Source organism: Rissa tridactyla, chromosome 1 (assembly GCF_028500815.1).
Source record: "Rissa tridactyla isolate bRisTri1 chromosome 1, bRisTri1.patW.cur.20221130, whole genome shotgun sequence".
Taxonomy (NCBI): Eukaryota; Metazoa; Chordata; class Aves; order Charadriiformes; family Laridae; genus Rissa; species Rissa tridactyla.
In genome coordinates, this window is record NC_071466.1 from 161,941,051 (window position 1) to 161,960,455 (window position 19,405).

General features: G+C 38.4%; 1 protein-coding gene across 1 annotated transcript in view; it reads right to left on the bottom strand.

Moving 5' to 3' along the window:
- MYH9 (myosin heavy chain 9) overlaps positions 1-19,405 on the bottom strand; it is a 72,622-nt gene that overhangs the window by 51,173 nt on the left and 2,044 nt on the right. Inside the window, exon 2 of the mRNA XM_054196044.1 lies at positions 5,190-5,542. Within this exon, the coding sequence (XP_054052019.1) occupies positions 5,190-5,522 (333 nt within the window). The 5' untranslated portion in view covers positions 5,523-5,542. The remainder of the gene's footprint in view (positions 1-5,189; positions 5,543-19,405) is intronic.

The window sequence follows — 19,405 nt, forward strand, 5'->3', positions numbered from 1 at the left end:
ATAATAAATTTCAAGCCAAAATAGATACTAAAAGAAAAATAAGACCAGTGTGTTCCTTAGAGGTTTTCAAGACCACTGGACTAGGCTAAATTCTGTGTTGACCCTGCTCTGACCAGGAAGTCAGATTAGATGGCCTCCTAAAGACCATTCCAGCCCAAACACTTCCATGATTTATAATGTAACGAGTATAACTAGAACTAGATTGAAAAATGTAAGGTCATTAGTGTAGTAGAGTTCTGAACTAGCCAATAAAGAAAACAATTCTAAATATTCCATGCTCAAAGAGTCAGCAACATTTGCCAAAGTTTACTTGTAATTCATTGATCTGTGATAGCAAACCTTGACTTGTCAGTTGGTTTCCACTGGCTTAAGTGCTACAGTTCTAATGGAAGGCAACTGTCAAAATAGTTCTAGTGAAAATATGAAGCTTCTACAACAAAAAAAAAAAACAACAAAACTGTAAGCTCTGAACGCCTAAAAAAATGCAGTAACAAACATTTTACTTGCAAAGGTAATAGGAGGAGCTTCTTAGATATTTCCTCAATATTCTAAAAATAGCATTCCAAACCTTGCTCCTGGGGTTTAGATGTACCCTAGTTCCCTGTCAATTTTAGGGGCAGCTGTTTGAAACATCTGAAGAGGAGTAGCTCTGCATGGCAACTTGCAGAGCTACCAGAAGACAGTACTTTTGGCACTTTTTATTTCTATTGCTACTATCTCTTCTATTGTTTGCTCAGTGAAGAGTGCTTCAGCGTGGCAGACAGTTCTCCACAATGAGCGCAGAGAGTACTTAATCAGATTTAACCTCTTTAGCTAGATAAAGGTAAGGATTAGACTACAGTAATCAGAAGGGTGAAAACAGTATCTACTACACAGTTTATGGTCTTATATCCAAATTTTCTACATGCTGGCTTAACATTAAGTAATTAACCCACTCTTATATGCAGCAGATTTAGATACAGCTTTCACCCAATGTCCCCCAGAAAGCAAAATTTTTATAAGTATCTATGGATACTTTTCCATAACCCAATATAAACTATCAGGAAATGTTTTCAGATCTCTATTTTTTTATTATTTTCTAAAATTTTGAGGAATATTTAAGTAGCTTACAGAAAATACTAAATCTCTTTCCAAAGTGGGAAACGATGAAAGTTGGCTAAAAACCTTTAAGCGTAGGACCTCTAAAGTTCCAGGAAGCTAAGGCTTCAGTGAGACATTCTAGTCAGGTTAGGTTTGAGGTAGTGCTTGAAAGGAACAGTTTAAGGAGTTTCAGAAACAAACTTGGCAATGCTAGTTCCTTTTGCCTCAGCCTTAGCTTTCCACCTTGTCAGACAGTACTTGTACAACACAGAATAGCAGCTGAAAGACTGGGTCATGCTTTCCTGACCTTTGACTACACTACTGGAAGACATAATAAGGCCAAGAAGTAGAAATGAGTCAACTCGAGAGTAGCATGTTCATGGTACATGCAATACACCTTGTCCTTATACTAGCATGGAAAAAATTGACATTGGAGTCAACCGAACTATTAGAAGAAAAGCTGTAATTTTATCAAAGTTTTGGAAAGCAAGTAAAGAAAGACCCTCTAGGCTGCCAGTTCCAGCTGTCTGCATTAGCAACCATCTTGTCTCAAATCCCATCACAGCAGCAACACGTATGTAGTAATCAAAAGAAGATGCCCTATATAGTCCCTGTTTCACACTGCAACAAAACTGCAACTCATTCCACAGACCAAACCTACGTCTCATTTGAAGATGTTAATAAAGCTAAATGCCTGTTTGCTGCTTTTGGGGGATTAGAAGTGAGAGCAAAAGAAAAGTGATAGCAAATACTGTGGTAATATTCCACAAAGAATGTCGTTTTCTTGTCTGTGTTTGTGTGACTTTTTATGGTCATGTTTGCTGACAAATTAGAATTGTTGCTTTTCAAGCAATAATAGTGTAAAGGTCTGAAATCTGGACTGAACTAGTCTTATGGATGAGAGCAGCAGTTTAGAAAACGGAAGACATTAATTTCAATTAAAGTGATGAAGCCATGAAACAGGTATGCAGGAAGAAGCCACAACTTTCTTCCAACATTCTGATTGCCAGGAGAAATACCTAAGGGAAGTTTCCTTGCAGTATAATGACTTCAGACAGATGTGTGAGGTGATATTTTTGTCTAATAAAGAGAGGCAACTAATCGTGGCTGGGATAGGCAACTGAGCGAGACCACCATGTCACAACTGCTGGTGAAGTGCAGTGACAGAGTTTTAAAGAGGAAGTTGAATCATATTGAGCAGAAGGTGCCTGCCCTACCACAGAAAAGACAAGAGTCATCTTCATCTTTAATAAAGTACAAGTAAAGATTTACATGCATAAATCTCTGAATTGAACCCAAGGCTCCAACTGAACAGCTAATCTATTATAAGCATAGCTGGCCTGGAAATATGTACTTTGTTTCAGACATTACTATCTCAAAATAGAATTCTGGCATTACCTTTCACTAACTATTTCAACTGACACACAGGCCAAACTGGAACTAGTTTTATTTTTCTAACTGCTAAACTAGCTCTGAAGAGCTCAAAGGACCATCTGCAGCATGGCACAAAGCTGACAGCATCAGAAAGTTTATTTTCCAGCAACTGTTAACTTCAATGAAATAACTGGAACTTGTAAGGTTGAGTTTTGAGTTTCACACTGAATACCAACAAGGTAGTTCAGGTAAGCAACACAGAAGCTGAAAATGATCTTCTGATAAACCATTCAGAATAGAAAGGGTTAACGTGAAAGCCAGTCTATTAGCAAGTCATCCCAGTGCAGAACCAATCAGCACATGGAAACAGCAAATTGCTGTCAGACTCAAGCTCTTAGTGCTTGAAATGTTTGACACTCCCTGCTCAAAATTTGTCTGCACTAGCCATAAGATTTCCCCCTTCCTTTTATAGGATGGGTAGACAGAAAAATAACATTAAAAAAAATAAAAAAGCCACAAAAACACACAGACCTGCTGGCAAAAAAGAGAGAAAGGACAAGAGCAGAACTAAATTATGCTTATGATCTTGCCAGAGACGTTGGTGCTAGAGATACATTGCATGTATTCTGTTTCTTCAAGAGGATTAATGATCAACTAACAGCCACTCCAATGAAAGTATTTTAAGCCTTTGCATTAATCTTCTGACTTGCTGAGAACTGCTGACAGGTGAGATCAGTCCATTTCACAAGTGCACAGAAAAACGGTTTTGGCAAGACTAAGATTCTGTAATAAAGCATTACTATGCTACGTTTAGTTGGGTGAAGGGTGTGGGGATTTTATTTTTTTTTTAATACTTCTTACAACCCAATTAGAAGAACTCAATTTATTACAGCCACAGATTATGTCTGAAATTTCAGAGGACATCTTGCAAGAGATGTGAAACAGCCCACTGCATAGGGTGCAACAGCCTTTGAGATGCTGTTAAATTATTTTCAACAACTTATTACATAACCTAGCAATGTTTCCTGCTCTAAAAATGTTACATGTAATCTTGCACATCCTATTTCACCTCAAGACCAAGATTATTCCCTCTGAGAATAGATTTTGACCAATGGTCAAAGGAGTTATTGACTACATAGAATAATTAACTGCATCAACCTCCAACCACATTAGGTTTCAAAAGTCACGCTCGGTTTATATCAGCTTTGCATCCTTCAGATGTTCTCTGATAATTTCTAGGACAGTTGTCTATATGCCTTTGTGCCACTCCAGAAGACCAGTGGTCACAGCACTAGCCAGAGCCAGAGTTTCAAGCTTGTGTTCATGCTCCTTAACTTAGAAGGTAACAGTTCACAATGGTTTCTACCCAAGATGGATAGCTAGGGTGAATTCCTGCTATGTGGTGTCTTAGATACCACCAGACCCTGTTTAGGGCAGAAGAGGTCATCTATAGCTTGCCACATAAGATGACCATATCCTTCGGGCAAAAAGGAGTAAGCATTAAAAAAAAAACCCTAAAACATACAGACAGATATTGCAGAGAGTTTTTACTTGTTTTGTCTTCTCCATATGACAAGAGAGGCAGCTTTGGGGTTTTGGCAGCACATAAAGGGGGTGGAGAGGAAATCTAGACAGATTTTCTTCAAGGACTGTATTAATATACATGTTTAGATAGGAAATTTATTCTTTAATACATTTTATTTTAATAGAATTTCTGATCTACTGTGAAGAAGATTTCATAGTGCCTAAAAATACTGAATATCCAGCACTTCTGCAATCCCTTGGGATTCCATCTCAGGCAGTTCCATTTTAATTCTGTAAACAGAGGCTAGTTTGAGACTAAATAAACTGAGAAACACTAATTCCTGTTTTAACCAGTCACCACACTCAAATTTTACATTACCACCAAGTTTAATCATTCATTCTATGCCTGCACAGTATTAACAAAGTAGAGGCTATTATGACCAACATCTGCTGGCTAAACAGAGGCCACATGAAGAGGAAAAATCTGAAGAGAGCTGAAGAACCAGGTCAGGACTTCAAATTCTCTTTCATCACCTTCCCTGTTTATTGCGTTTGTTATTCAGTGAAGTAGTTGCTGCATGCTTCATTGGGTATGACCATCAGTCCCTTAAATGGTATCTTTGTCATTTCCACAGCAATAAGAAACAGGAATCTCCGCTCTTGTCCATTTTGGGGTAGAAAGAAAAGGAAGTATTTCCTATCTGTAAACACATGCAGGCCCATATGTGCCTTCTCAGTAAGACACTCCGACATCCAGAATTTTTGTAACACAAAAAGCTTGGCATTGGCATTCTTTCCCACTGAAGCTCCAGACGTGGGAAAACACAATTCAGATGTTCAGTATACTAGGACTGTGTTTTTTATTATTATTTGGTTCAGTTCAGACCAGATTCCCTGTTTACCACTTTCCAACTGCTCTCACTTCTTGCTAAGAGAAAGTTAAATGGCATTCAAAACATCCTGTAAACAAAGACATTAAAACGTAAAGACAGATTTACCACAGCATTCCTTGAAAGCTTCAACATTAACTAGAGGAGGATTGGCATAGTTTAGTGAAAATATTTTAAGTAGAGGGAAGAAGCTAAGTCACATGAGAGTGGCCTATAGGGGCAATTAAAGGTTAACATACACATTTTACAAGCAAAGTGATTACAGTAAGTTCACATACTATGTAACCAAGAACTCTTACCCCAATAGAAAAGATTACTTACATAGATCAGTCCTGAGTAGTATCTCTCCTTCAAGTTGTGAAGCACAGAAGCTTCATTTAGGCATGTCAGCTCCGCCATATCTTCCACTTTAGAGAATTTTGGGGGGTTCATCTTCTGGATGTCATCCTTATTTACTTTCACTTTCTTCCCATTCTCTGCCAGTTCCACGATGGCCTCATCTCCTACTTCTTCCTTCAGGCTGGCTGCCTCAAACCCATTCTTCTCTGAGGGAACCCATACCAGCTTCTTAGCTGCCCAGTCAGCCTGAGTCAGGGGGTTATTAATGATGTTTTTGTCCACATAAAGGTACTTATCTGCGTCTCTTTGCGACATTGTGTTTTAGAATTCGGGACCTGAAAAAAGAGGAGGGGGGGGAAGAGGAGATATTTTTAAAGCCTCAAGTTGCCTTCCAAATTCCTAGAGGCATACAGGCACATGCTAAGTACTCTGAGTCTCTGGTCATCAGAGCATGCCTCCTCCTCCCTTAGTTTCATGTTAGCAAGCACTGGTAAGTTGTCAATGGTCCAATAAGGTCAAGGTTTTGCTTGCCAAGAGGATGAAAAATAACAAACTAGCAAGCAGTTAAAAAAAATCCTACAACAAAACACTGACCGTTAAGCATTTGGAAGTCATTATTTGGAAGAAAAGACAAAGCACGTTAAAGTGACAAGCATCAAACAATTTGTAAGATGTGCCAATACTCTTAGTATCAGATACTATGTCAGTAACATTTGGGTCAAGATTAGCCCTTCACTGCTCTACTTGGTAGGGATATTAGCTCAGAAATATAATCAGAAATGTGTAATCTACACTTTTACTTCCTATCTCCTTGTTCTGATAAGCTACAAATCAAATATCATAACTTCTTAGAACTGCCATATACCAGTCTAGACAATACATGAGACGCACTTTGCTTCTAAAAGACATCATCGATAATTTGAAGACACCAGTTAAGACCAACATTAGATACTTTCCATTACCAGCTTAGCAGTGACACCCAGCCCACCTGTTTGTATCTTTTTTTTCAGATAATGTTCAGTAGCAAAACATCTCCAAGACAGTAACAGAATAAACCTGTGGTCATGAAATTTTACAGCCAAAAATTCTCTATTGGGATCCTTCTATGAAGCTGTGGCCGGGTAGAAGAGAGAGTACCACCGCTACAAGAGGGAGATTTAGGGAGCATGCTCAGAAAATGGCACCCTAGATTTAGTGTTTCATCAAAATCAGAACACTACCGCCAGGGATTTTCCAGTTTATAAGGCAGCAATTTTATTGGTGCCATGCAGAAATCTTTTCAATCAGAAGAAAGAACTGCATGCGTCAAGGCTCATTAACCATGTAACAGCAGCCTTTTTACAAGGTCCCATAAACATTACTTCTTGGATCCATCCTCACAAAGATACCAGTGTCCTCAATTTATGTTTTTCATAACTTGGATAGAAGCTAGAGCTCTTTATCACCAAAAGAACAGGAAATGAAAATATCAACATTCATGTCATGGAATGCTGTCAAGATCTACAGGGATAACTTTTCTACAGAACATACCCATATTTACAAACCAGACTGCAAATCAAATAGGTGAAGTCTGACTATAGATACCGCAGACAAAAAGGTATTGAGAGCAGGACAGAAGCAGTTCAACTCCCAAAACATGCATGAAAGCAACAATAGATGTTGAGTCCCAGCATTAGCAAGCAGTGAATGAAGCCAGAAAACATCAGCTATAATAATGATGGGCACAAATGCCCACACCAGTCATTTGTAAGCATGTAGGGAAATTCCTTTCGACAAATGTATCACTGTAGGTGGTATGCAACTTTGTGCCAGGGACTGTATGGATAGCTGTATATTCACAGTCAAAAATTCTTTAGCAAACAAAGAGAAAATTACTCTATAAATAATGGTTTCCTTTAGCTTGAGTTTAAAATCTTTGTCTTAAGCCTTACAGGATAAGCCAAGCAGTTATCCCACCCTTTACTTCATGTTTCATTCCCCACAGGCTCACTGACACTTCCACCTTAGTCACCACAATGGTGATTCTCAGAGCAACTCCTCCGCCCCGGCTTTTCAAATTTTTATTGAAAAATCCAGATTTTAGTGGGTACACAATGAAGAGATTTGTTGCAGAGATAACACATAACAATCAGGAGGCTGCCATGAAAAACGTGAGCTGTCGAGAGAGCTCCAAGACCACCCTACAACAGCTAGCCCGACAGAGTATGTAGGCAATAGAGAAGACTAACAATTCAACAAAAGATATTGAGATTCCTTGACACTGCAGAGTATCATCTGCAGGCTGTGGTCAAAGGGTTAAACAAAAGGGAGCGGAGGGAAGGAGGGGAAAAAGAAATAAATATTCAATTGTGTTCAGAGTTGTATCAGGTTTGGCAAGGCAACAGCTGTGCTCTACCCTCCATTACACAGTTTCCTGCCTATGCAACTCCCAGAATCTAACCAGTTGCCTTTTTTGGCTATAATCAGGCAGGACACAGAGGCAGTATGCTTCAGCTAAATTCAGTTTCATCATTTCCTGAGGAATCCTAAGTAACCAGCCACTGAAGTGTCCTACATTACACTGAAACATATTCCTCACTTCCTTACTGTTAGATTTATTCTGGGATTAAGACTAATTCTTTTTGGATAAGAAATACATACAACCACAAAAAAAAAAAAAAAATATCTTTCAAGGGATATCCCCAGACAGTTCTAGATCTGAAGAGAACTAAGGAAAGAAGACAGCTACAGAGAAGTTAATCAAATTCCTCACAGGAGGAGAGCCCCGAATTATCTTGCGTGCAGCAAAACTGCATTCTTCAGCCAGTAAGGAATCACTGTATAGCATCTATCCCTTTCTATTTCCAGGACTGAAACAACTTTTACAGTACGAAGAGAAACAGTCTAACACAGCTATTCTAAAATCTCACCAAACACTATTGGTTTTATGCCAGTACTACCAAATAGTGAGGAGATTCAAAGAGGATCTGCACCTCAGACTTTAAACAGACCTGAAAATTACCCGATTGAATGGCAGCAGCAAACAGTTTTATTATCACCATCTCAAACTAGTTTTCATATGCTCCAGAACAGAAGCATCGGGTACTAGAACTAAAAAACTGGAAGAACATGCTAAGATAACATGGTATTAGTGCTATTCTCGAGGCTGACTTCTAACCCACGGGGCCTCTAAACTAGCATTACCACAAACCAACCATTAATTTGCCTTCTCCACAAGAGATTCCTCTCCAGAGGAATCAGATTCAGCAAGTTTTGGAGCCTGTGAGATGGAACTTATCTTCCTAGCTTATGCTGCATTTTACTGGGCATTTCTAAAAACCCCTTAAGCAGCCAAGGAAGTAAGTGCAGTAAGTTCTTGCAGCTTTACAGCAACTCACAATGAATGCAAGTCATTACCATTTTAGGAACAAATTAGGAAGCAATTTGTTTGCCTAGTAGTTTGCATTTGGAGTGCAGATAACTATGTGGGGCAAAGACATTTATCTTTATATGGCTATTGTACAACTGTCAGATGAGAATACCATTAACAATATTCTTTTTGATGCAACACCAGTCTATAGGTAAGAAGACCAAAAAATACAGAAGGAAGACAGAGCATCCTTGTTTTGAGTTTAAATGCCTCCTTCCTAGTATTGTTTCCAAAAATGAAATACTACAGTCACTTCCCTGTTAACCCAGTATGGTCCCTTATTGTGGTTCATAGAAGTCTGAGGAACAGGCTGGTCAGATGTTGCTTGTTTTCCATTATTTCAGTGCAAAAAGACATTCTTTTGCCATTTAACTAACTACATAGCTGCCACAAAGATGCCATACAGTTACAGATGAAGGCAAAGCAATCTCTATAGTCACAAATAGGACAGGACCAAAACATTCATATGTAGTCCAACCTTAAAAACAATAAATTCAAGAACCCCTTACATACGCATTTCCCTGCAGATTCTTTTGAGATGAACAAATTAAATACTGGCTTTAAGTTAAGATGCCATGCATTCCCTTTGAACTAGGCAGAATTACCCAAAACCCTCATTTCAATACAATCATATGGACAGAAATTTGCCTTAGACTCCTACAATTTCATAGCCTTAAGGCTTGAATTATGAGACACTTCACACACTCCTCTCTCTACTTAAAGCATCAAGTGCTTCCCAAAAATCTGGAAACAAGCACCTTGTGTGGCTTAGAAAGGTCTAAAATCTGCCTCTGCTATAAGGTCCCTTCCTTTCGATTACAATGTTTTGCAACTGCTAAAAGCATAGAACATTATCTGTTTGCAATTTAATTTTCCAGAACTATTTGTATTATTCCCCTCCCTCCCTCCCCCCCCAATGTTTACTCTGTCAGCAGCCACAGAATTGTTTCTGGGATTGAGCCACTGCTCAATAAGATGAGCTTGGGCTATGCTAAACTATCGAGGTAACAGTTGAAGTAGAAATAGAATTAATATATTCAGAAGAGCATTAATGGCAACAGTTAAAGCATAACACTTATTAACAAGTATTAGAGCACTGGCTAGGTAAGGAAAGCACTTCTAGTTTGAGTTATCTGAACCGCCATCAAAATAGGGATCCCTACACTGTTCTTTTTAGGCTTCAGCCTCATTATCAGCAAAGATCCAATACTACATTGGAATAGACCGCTTTCAGCACAAACTATTTCCCTACTTTAATGAATTATGACAAGTTTGTGAAACATTGGGCTACAGAGAACATAAAATAGCCAGATACACGTACTATATACTTGCTGATTCAGATCACCATTTCAGAACTTGACCATAAGACTGAGCCTGCATGAAAACGGGCATACGTGGGTAATTACTAGAAGTTTTCTTCTGCTTCATATCCACCAGTAAGGCACTGTGATAAAAACTTTCTGTGTTTTCACATGAAATAATCCCCCTACATGGTTTGTCTAGTGGCCTTTACACTAGCAGTGCGAGAGGAACTACCCTAAAGATCAGGGTGACAAAAAGAATGAACAATAAATACCAAACACATTTAGACTAAAATAAGTTAATTTCCCTTTGTTTATACAGTTCACATTTTGAAAGTATTTCAGGAACACAATTCTCATGCCATTTTCCAAACTGGCTTACCTTTAGCAGGTTGTGAGAGAACGGCATATAAGACGAACGGCCCTTTCACAGAACAAAATGAATATACACCATTTCTACAGGCAAAACAAGACTTTTAACACTAGAAAATTACAGCACTACTGATCACTTACAGTCCCATTTCGGTTACAACTAAATTGTCCTCAGTGATGAAACTTGACTCTTTGTTAATACACAGCATTTAAAAAATAATCTACTTTGAGAAGCAGCTAATGATTCAAACTAAGTTTGGTCAGTAGCATTCATATGACAGGAATCCTTGTTAAGCATACAATCTGAACAGCTAATACTTGCATTATTTTTGCAAACTCAACTATTTCACTTTCCCCAGCCAGCTGAATACAGTTCATCAAATCAACAGGAACAGTTGCATCAAGCACAGCTGGAAAGCACAGTAAGTAGCCTTTAGGGGCCAGACTGTCTACAGTGACCATGAACTGACAACATTAAAAAACAAAACCTAACCCACCAAAAAAACCCTCCCTATAATTCCCTTGTATTCACTAAGAAACTGTTCAGACCTCACATGTTTAGGACATACTAGGCTGACACTTCACAGCTCCACATACCAGGATGTTTATGTGAAAGATAACTGTGAAGTTTGTTAGAACTGCTCCAATTTGTAAGTAACACCTATATAAAAACTAAAGTCTGAATCACTGAAGGTGAGAAATGAATTGTAGGGGGGAGGGGGAGAGGAAGGGAAGGGGAAAAAGCTGGCAGGAAGCTGAACTGATGGACTGGTTATATCTGCATGTTTCTCAAGTTCAGTATATTGTGACATACCAGTTCCTGATGCTTCAGACTGAACTCAAGAATGATGCCTTTCAGTTATTCTGCTAGAGAATACATGAGGCAAGTACACGAGTTTGCAATTAATGCTCCCTCACTGATAGCCCCCTGAGCTGAAGGCATTCAGCTACACTTACCCTTTTTGTTCAGAATGTCGCGCTGCCACGCAAACTCGTTTCTTCTAGTTCAGCTTTATTTGGGATGCATAATGATTGCTATTAGGCTTACTGTAGTTCACTGCTTTCCTCTCTAGTCACAGTCTGACGCACACAATACATTGTTGAAAGATTTATTTCACAACTGGAATGCAGATTGCTGGCAATTATTGTTGCATATTCAGTTTGACTGTAGTGCTGCCCAGACTTGCCAGCTACCATGTTTATTACTGTAAGTTAAACTCAAGGTAGAGCACTAAAGTGCCTTCTCTGTATGCACAGGGCTCCAAGAATCAAGGAGGAATCTACTTACCTAATGTATAAATGATACCTGTATTACACAGAAGTGATCTACTGACCAGACTACATGCAAAACAGAGGAAAGAAGTTAAAGGAAATTCTGTATCTTCCAGGTGGCCTAAAGGCACGTGGCATGTATCCTCAGAACAACAAACATGGAATAAGTGTTTCTCAGCCTCTGTGTGTCCAGGTATCTTCATCAGCTGTCAAGCACCGCTTTCTGGTATGTGTGAAGCAGCGCTTGCATATTCCATTGTAACAGCTGACAGAGGTTTACTCTGTGAAGCTGAGATTTTCCATGGCAAATTGCAAAGGCCACAAAGCCATATACAAGTAAGACATTGTCCTTACATGCCATTTAGTAGTCACCTTTTCTTTCCACTGGATTGAAATGAACAGCAAGACTGGGAGAACAGAAGCTACAAGCACAGTACATGTAGATGTAATATAAATGAATGCCCATCTGAAGAGGCTAGTTTTGGTTACCAATAGTGAAAACGGGATGGCGCAGGCTTCACCACGGGCTATACAAGCACAGAAACAATCTTGGGCAACCACACTGCATACCATAAAGAAATTAACCACTGTCGGTTATGGGCAAATATGGCCAGGCATAGCTTCCCTAAGTTAATGCTAGGGAGGGTATGCTTACCCCTATTTTAATTGCACCTTTTCAGTTCAGTGAGACACAAAGACACGTTACCATGTACATGGCACCAATAAAGTTAATCAGTTCTATGAAGCCTGTGCACATTGTTTAAACACCCCAAACACTGGTTTAGGGAGGGGGAGGGTAGCTTTCTGTTGATTTCGAGTCCAGTCTTTAGCATGACAAAGCTAGGCTGGCTGCCACCCAACCCCATTCACTTTGAATAAATATTCAAAGTTTACAATCCTGCATAATACACTTTCTGCAACTGTTGTTTCTCATTAGTGCTCGTACAGTACATGCCTTCTCAGCAGAGGAGAGAATTCCTCTTCCAGAGACAGTGTGCCCACAAGGAAAACATTCCAGGGGGAGAACACATTCTTCGTGACCACTCAGCAAAGTAATCCCACTTAAGGAGACAGCTGTAGTTCAGAAAACTGCAGCCCATCCCTGCTGTTCAAGCTGTTTTGCTGGAAGACTTGTTTTCAGGAGGCATAATGGACTGCAAAAGTTCTGATCAGGCATGCAGAATTCCCTAGGGACATTGCATGAGAGAGGGAGGAAGAGCTTGGAAAGTTTCAGCCTGTCCTTGTTATCTCAGGGTCACTTTTCATGCCTTCCCCAATATTCTGATTTAAGGCTAAAAAGATATCTGCCAAGAACTCTCTGGGGCACTGAAGTGTAAGACAGCTCTTCCAACAGGCAGTTCTATATCAATTAGCACTCCCTATCATCTTTGTCAACTCCACGTTTCATTTCATTGCAAGAGGGAACAAGGAATAAAACAATTATACACAGAGAATAAAAATATGGTTCTGGTTCAGCCTTTTAGAGACAAATATTTAGCATGTACTTTAGTTTAGTATTCAGCTAACAAAGTCATCTTACAGAAGCAATTATTCTTGCTTACATTAACTGAGAACTTGCTTTGATTTCAGCATCAATAATACTAGTTTTCTTCCAGCTCATATTGGAAAGAACCAAGAAAGAGTGCAAATACGTCTGGCAAGCCATTTTAAAGAAGGTTATTTTTACATTGCAGCAGGGAACCACATTTCTCTAGACACCTACAGCTCAACCTACTGTGCCAAACTATGACTGTGTACAAACTGCCTTCTGCTATATCTCATATTTTCATTCTTATTTCAAATAGTTCTGCTCCACCATTAACAGCAGCTATACACATGGCAGGCAAAAACCCTGGCAGAGAAGTCTACCACCTTTACAAGGCCCATTTGATTCTCAACTATTCTAGCTATACACAGGGATTCATTAAGAGGACCTACCTCTGTTTATGAAGGTGATCTTGGAGGTGGGGGGCAGGAAGTGAATGACTCTGGACATGAGAACAGCAGCAATTCCTACACCGAAGGAAAAGCTACATAGTCTTAAGCTCCAGGATGTATAAGGAGGTTGAAAACAACCTCACAGAGCGTTAAGTATCAAGTTCAAGATGGTCTGAAAAAACTTTGAAACATTCCAATTGCGACATTTCCCTATTGCATTCAAGGTCTTGCACAGCTTTGTGGCTCCTTACTTAGCTATCTATTATAACCAATGTTCTGGAGAAAGCCTCTGGTGCAGCAGAGCGCACAAGGAACACTTGCCTGGTCTGTACACCTCAGCCTCACGCTTGTTTTCTGGTTACCTTGTTCCTTTCCTGACCCATGCTTTCTTCCCTAAATGCTAATTATATCAATCACTACAAAGGAACAGCATTAGGTATCTCTTATTTTAGAATTCCCCCAACCCTGCCCTTCTGTCTAGATCTCATGAAACACTGATTTTTGTATTAAAGGAGAAGAAATGACTCATCTTGCAATGTGAAATGAGTAGAAGCAAGGACACTTGAAGTAGGAACCTAGTCCGAACTCTTACAATCATAGCTATATGGCATATAAGTTTTTCTCTATTCTGGCATTATAGGAAAATACTTTTTTGGAAAAAGAATAAAATTATCCCCTTCTGACAGGAGACTCATATGTTATGACATTCCATGGTCCCAATAAGAGGTGGGGAATAAGATCTGGAAGTTCCCTATAAAGTTTTTTTTCCTGGTATAACAGGATAAAAAAATAACATGAGGAAACACTGACCATAGAGTAGCTGTTTCATGTGTTTCCACCATAATTAACAACATTCTCCACAACCATATACACTTGCAGTGCTGTGGCAGTGAGACGCCCCATCCCTGGAGGTGTTCAAGTCCAGGCTGGATGGGGCTTTGAGCAACCTGGTCTAGTGGGAGGTGTCCCTGCCCATGGCAGGGAGTTGGAACTAGATGGTCTTTAAGGTCCCTTCCAACTCAAACCATTCTATGATATTCTTCTCCTTATCTACACAAGCAAGAGCTGAACCATTACTGCAGCTGTACTTTTTCCTGATAGAATTGGTAAAATACAGTGTGGTTATATTTATTAGTTAAATCAACATCAAGTTTTCAAGTTTTTAAGGCATTAAAGAACTAAAATCTACTAGTTCTGCCCATTAGGAAAAACAAAATTTGCCATGCAAAAAGATTAACTCCCATTATGTAGAGAAAGAAGATAAACTGACTATGCACACATATATGCAGTACTATGCAGACAATATGTAGATACTTAGAAGTTACACCAGTTTGTCTAATAAATTGGCAATCCCCTTTTTAAAGAAAAATTCTGACTAATACATCTTCCTCATCACATTTGTGTGTTCTCATTTTATATTTCTCATCATAAATTGCATTGAACTGCAAGCTCAAGTTCATCTACACAAAACTTTGACTTGGGAAGGGCTATTAAAACAATTCAGAATAATTTACTGCGTAATGAAAGGTCAAAGACTTTAGTATCTGCTATAAACATTCACACTGCAATATAACCCAGACGATAAAAGCTAAGTGAACTGGTTTAAGTCACAAATCCTAAGTCACATTTTAAAGAGCTTTTGTGCCTGTGGAGAAATCTTGTTTTGTACTTATGCTCCTCTACAAAAGAAAATTCCTTTTGTATGTAAGCAGACACATCCATTTGAAACATGACAGTTTCAAGTATCCAATTACTTAATAATTGTTGTCTACCATATACCTGCATCCATACTCTCATATCCATTTATTTAAGCAATTCTGTAAAGTATGAATACATTTTACTTGATGTCAAAGAGAGGGAAACCATCTCTACCTCTGAACAACAGTAATAAAGACCTATGAACAACATCTATGAAGAACAGAATATATTAAGTGGTACTCTGCTAAAAAAATAAAATTCCATTAATATAAAAATAAGTTTTTCTTGGACTACTTCAGACACATTTACAAGCAAAAAGTAACTAAAATTGGTTTTTAGACAGTTATCTTCAGTAAGCAATTTATGAATTAAATTCCCTGTTTCTGGACATCTTCATCTGAAATCCACCCCTTCTTATCTATTCCACTAATTGGACACAGTGAAAAACACAGCCACCCACTCCCTCAAAAAACAGAAGAAAAACAACCAAAGAAAAATGTCAATACCTTCCTCTACATTTTAAACTATGAATGACACAGCCAAAACAGAAGCCAGAGTGTTGTTTTTCATCTACATAAAAAAAAAAACCCTGTCATCAGTCAATTTACCTCATCAACTAGTTCCAAGTGCTTAGCCAGGAACTTTCTCATCCAGTTCATTGGTTTGACTTCAGATTTACATTCTGTGTTTGTTGCCAACTTTCTTACATTTACGCATCTTGTATTTGTTTGAATATGCCTAAACCCTAACATAGACTATTGATTAAAGAAACAGTATCAATGAAAATAAATTATTCTGAGAAAAGTGTGAATACAAATTAACTTTATCAATTCGGAGCAGAGCAAGACTAGAATCTCTTCCGCTAAATGGCAAGCAGACCTACTCTGTAACAGTCCCTTACAAAAAGAGCTTACTGACGAAAAATTTACCTACAAACTGATACAAGAGTTGTTTTAAGTCACATTTGGAGAAAAAGACAGAAGCAACTGAAATTAAATATTTTTATTGAAATTTTGCTGTAGGTTCAATTCAGTGTTGTTTTTTTTTTTCTTGGATATCTACATCCACTCTAAGTACACTAGCAAAACTAGCTGGATTGAGTGCTGGCCACAACCGACTTTTTAACCAAAGTCAAAGCTACTGTACCTCCAAGGTTGATTAAAAGAGCCTAAATTCAAGTGAACTGGTGAAGTCTTGACCTTAAACAGAAAAACACAGATTAATGTACTCTCATTACTACAAACAATAAAAAGGGAAGTACACTATTACAAGAGCGTGCTTGAAATCTTAGATTTTAAACAGGAAGCTGCCCAACAGAAAAAAAATAAAAAAATCTGACGGCACAGGACTGTCAAAGTTGAGCTGTAAAATTTCTCTAAACCACTTTTCTTGCAAGTTTGAATGCCTACTTCGCTTTCATTCAAATCAGAACTCCAGTTATGTATTGAGACATATATCACAATGGATTTCCTGCCGAGACTCATTAAAATGGTAGTTCTTGATGAATAGAAGTATTCATCAGTTAAGGAGACTTTATGATATAGATTTCCAAGTTAAGTTTCCCTCAACACGTATCAATTATTAGCTTGAGTTTACTGAAATCACTCATCCATGTGGTTTTATTTACTACTCTCAGTAGAGTCAGCATATACACATTAGAAGAAATTTAAATTTCTAGTCATGAAGACAAGCAGAATCCAAACCCTATGTACAAAACTCTAGAGGCATAAATTTCATTAAGAGGTCATGGAGTCAAACCACAGTATGCAGAGTTATATTTCATTATACCTCTCTGCATTCAACAGCAATACATTTGTAATACTTCTATAGGAAATAATTTGCAGCAGACAAGTATGCTAGATCAATTTTACAGTTTTCATTTTGCCATGTTTAAAAAGGACATGACTTAGCGCTACTAGCTCCTGAAGTATCATACAACGACATCAATCCCAGTTCCGTCGCTGGGAAACTGTAGACACTACTATTTCTTTAGATTTTTAGGATGCTCAGAAAGGCAACATATTGTCCTGTACAGTAACAGGCCAAAGGGCCATTAGCTGAAAACAGGGACTAGTCCACTACGCTGAACATGATTGGGTTGGAGTGAGGTCAGAAGATGTTAAATCATTAAAGTAGCCTAGGATTGCGAGACAAATCAGCGTTGAGATTATTACTTCAAGCACTCAGAACAAGTTCTCACAGCCGCTAAAGAAAAAAGTGAAGCGGATAAAAGATAATTAAGATGAACTTGTAAATTGATGCATTTCATTTAGTTGGACAACACCCATTTGCATTAGCTTCCAGGGCAGAACTTGCATTTGTATTTTTGTCTCATCATACTCTATTTAAATCAGGTTGCTAGTTTCCATCTCTTTCTACACTAGGAAACTCAATTAGAACCATGGTGTGCTTAAACTGAAAAGAAATTTAAGGTACAAGGTCACCAAGCCACCATTAAGCTAGAGCAATTGCCAGCAAAAACAATGCCGCTGTAGGCAATCCTATGCTATTATAGTTTTGTTCCAACCCACAGAAGGCTTAACGTCAGACACACAATTTCTCTACTTAACATGCAAACAGCTGTGCCTCAATTATAAACTAAGAAAACAAAGACTAATAAGATATTTATACGAGAAATCAAAGATAAAAAATGGATGTTAGAGGGCACTGAGTGCATTATTGAGTCAAACAAAACTGTATTAAATCACACACTCAGGATTAAAGTTTTGGACACCTTTTAGTGGATGCGCATACTAACTCATGGCCTCTAAAATACGCTTTAGTCATCAGTTAACTTCGACACATTACCCAATAACCTGAAGTTACCACACAAGAAAACAGATGTAGTATACAGGGGCGGGAAAAAAGACAACCTTAACTTTGACTTCCCCTTTCAGTAAACCTTGCATTAACCAGATGGGTTCCTGCAACTCCAGTGGGTCCACTTATAATCTTACCCTATTACAGTCACACCAGTTCATAAGTGACATAAACCTGGGCAAGACACGGTTCTAGGGATGGGGGTGGAAGCAGAAGATTCAGCAGAATCAGCTCAGAAATCACAATACCTATAACATGCATCATGTCCCACCTGTTCAGTATTCTGGAGATTAACAGAACAAAACCTGAATTTTTGGGTGCAGACAGACCACTCTAATCTCCCACTACAATTGAGGTATATTTTCATGTATTTAGTAGCCATACCAATATACGTGTGCTCCCTTGTACCTGCACGTGAATAGTCTGAGAGAGGACTAACCTGTGAATTATTAGTTATTATAAACATTTAGTACATCATTTTTAAAGATCTGCCAAGATAATAATGGTTCGAGTTTTCAATATAGTTTGTTGCAGTGGTAAATTTAAGTCTCAGCATTTGTAGTAGAAATATCTGCAGTGCCAAGTAGTGTTGCAAAGAGATTTAAGCACCTGTGGCATCTGACTCCACCAGACAGTTTTCAACTCAAGCGTGAGCATTAGAGCTACCACCCGCTACACAGTTTGAACACTCTCCAACATTTTTCATAATACCAAAATAATGTGCTGGACAACACAGATTATTTCAGCCTCCTAAGTGAGAAATGCTTCAAATCTCTTTCCTACAACTTTACTGGACAAGTAATTTTATTCTTTTTTTTTAAATTATTATTATTATTACTCATTCATTATTGATTCACTTAAAAGATTACGGTGTAGCTCTCTCAGCCTATTTGTCTTCTTAAAACATTCTGAATCATATCAAAATCCACCTAGAGGAAATAACAAAAAAGCAGCTTATTCTTTCTTTTTATCTTCAGATGAAAATATCACCCTGGCAGTTTTTTTTCTTACAAGAATAACTTGAAAGAAAAAAAAAATAATCCCAGAGCCATAGTAGGAATATCCTAACAATCTATGCAAACAAAGTCCAATAAAAGGCCTTCAGTTTCTACACCCATTCTTCTGGGGCAGAAAGGACCTGACTATTTAGTCTTCCTGTTTATACAGAAACAGCTACATGCCACCCAGCAGAGGCTGAAGTCTCTTCTCCAGAGAACTTCCAAAATCAGATTTTGGCTATACACGTCAAGTACCCAATAGATGACACCATATTACAAAAAGAACCACATAACTCATCAGCTTGGTGCTGGTCATACTCACTTTGAGGTTCCAGGCCAGTAAATATGAGAAGTTCAGATCCACATTTCTAACTACTTAAGAGTTACTGA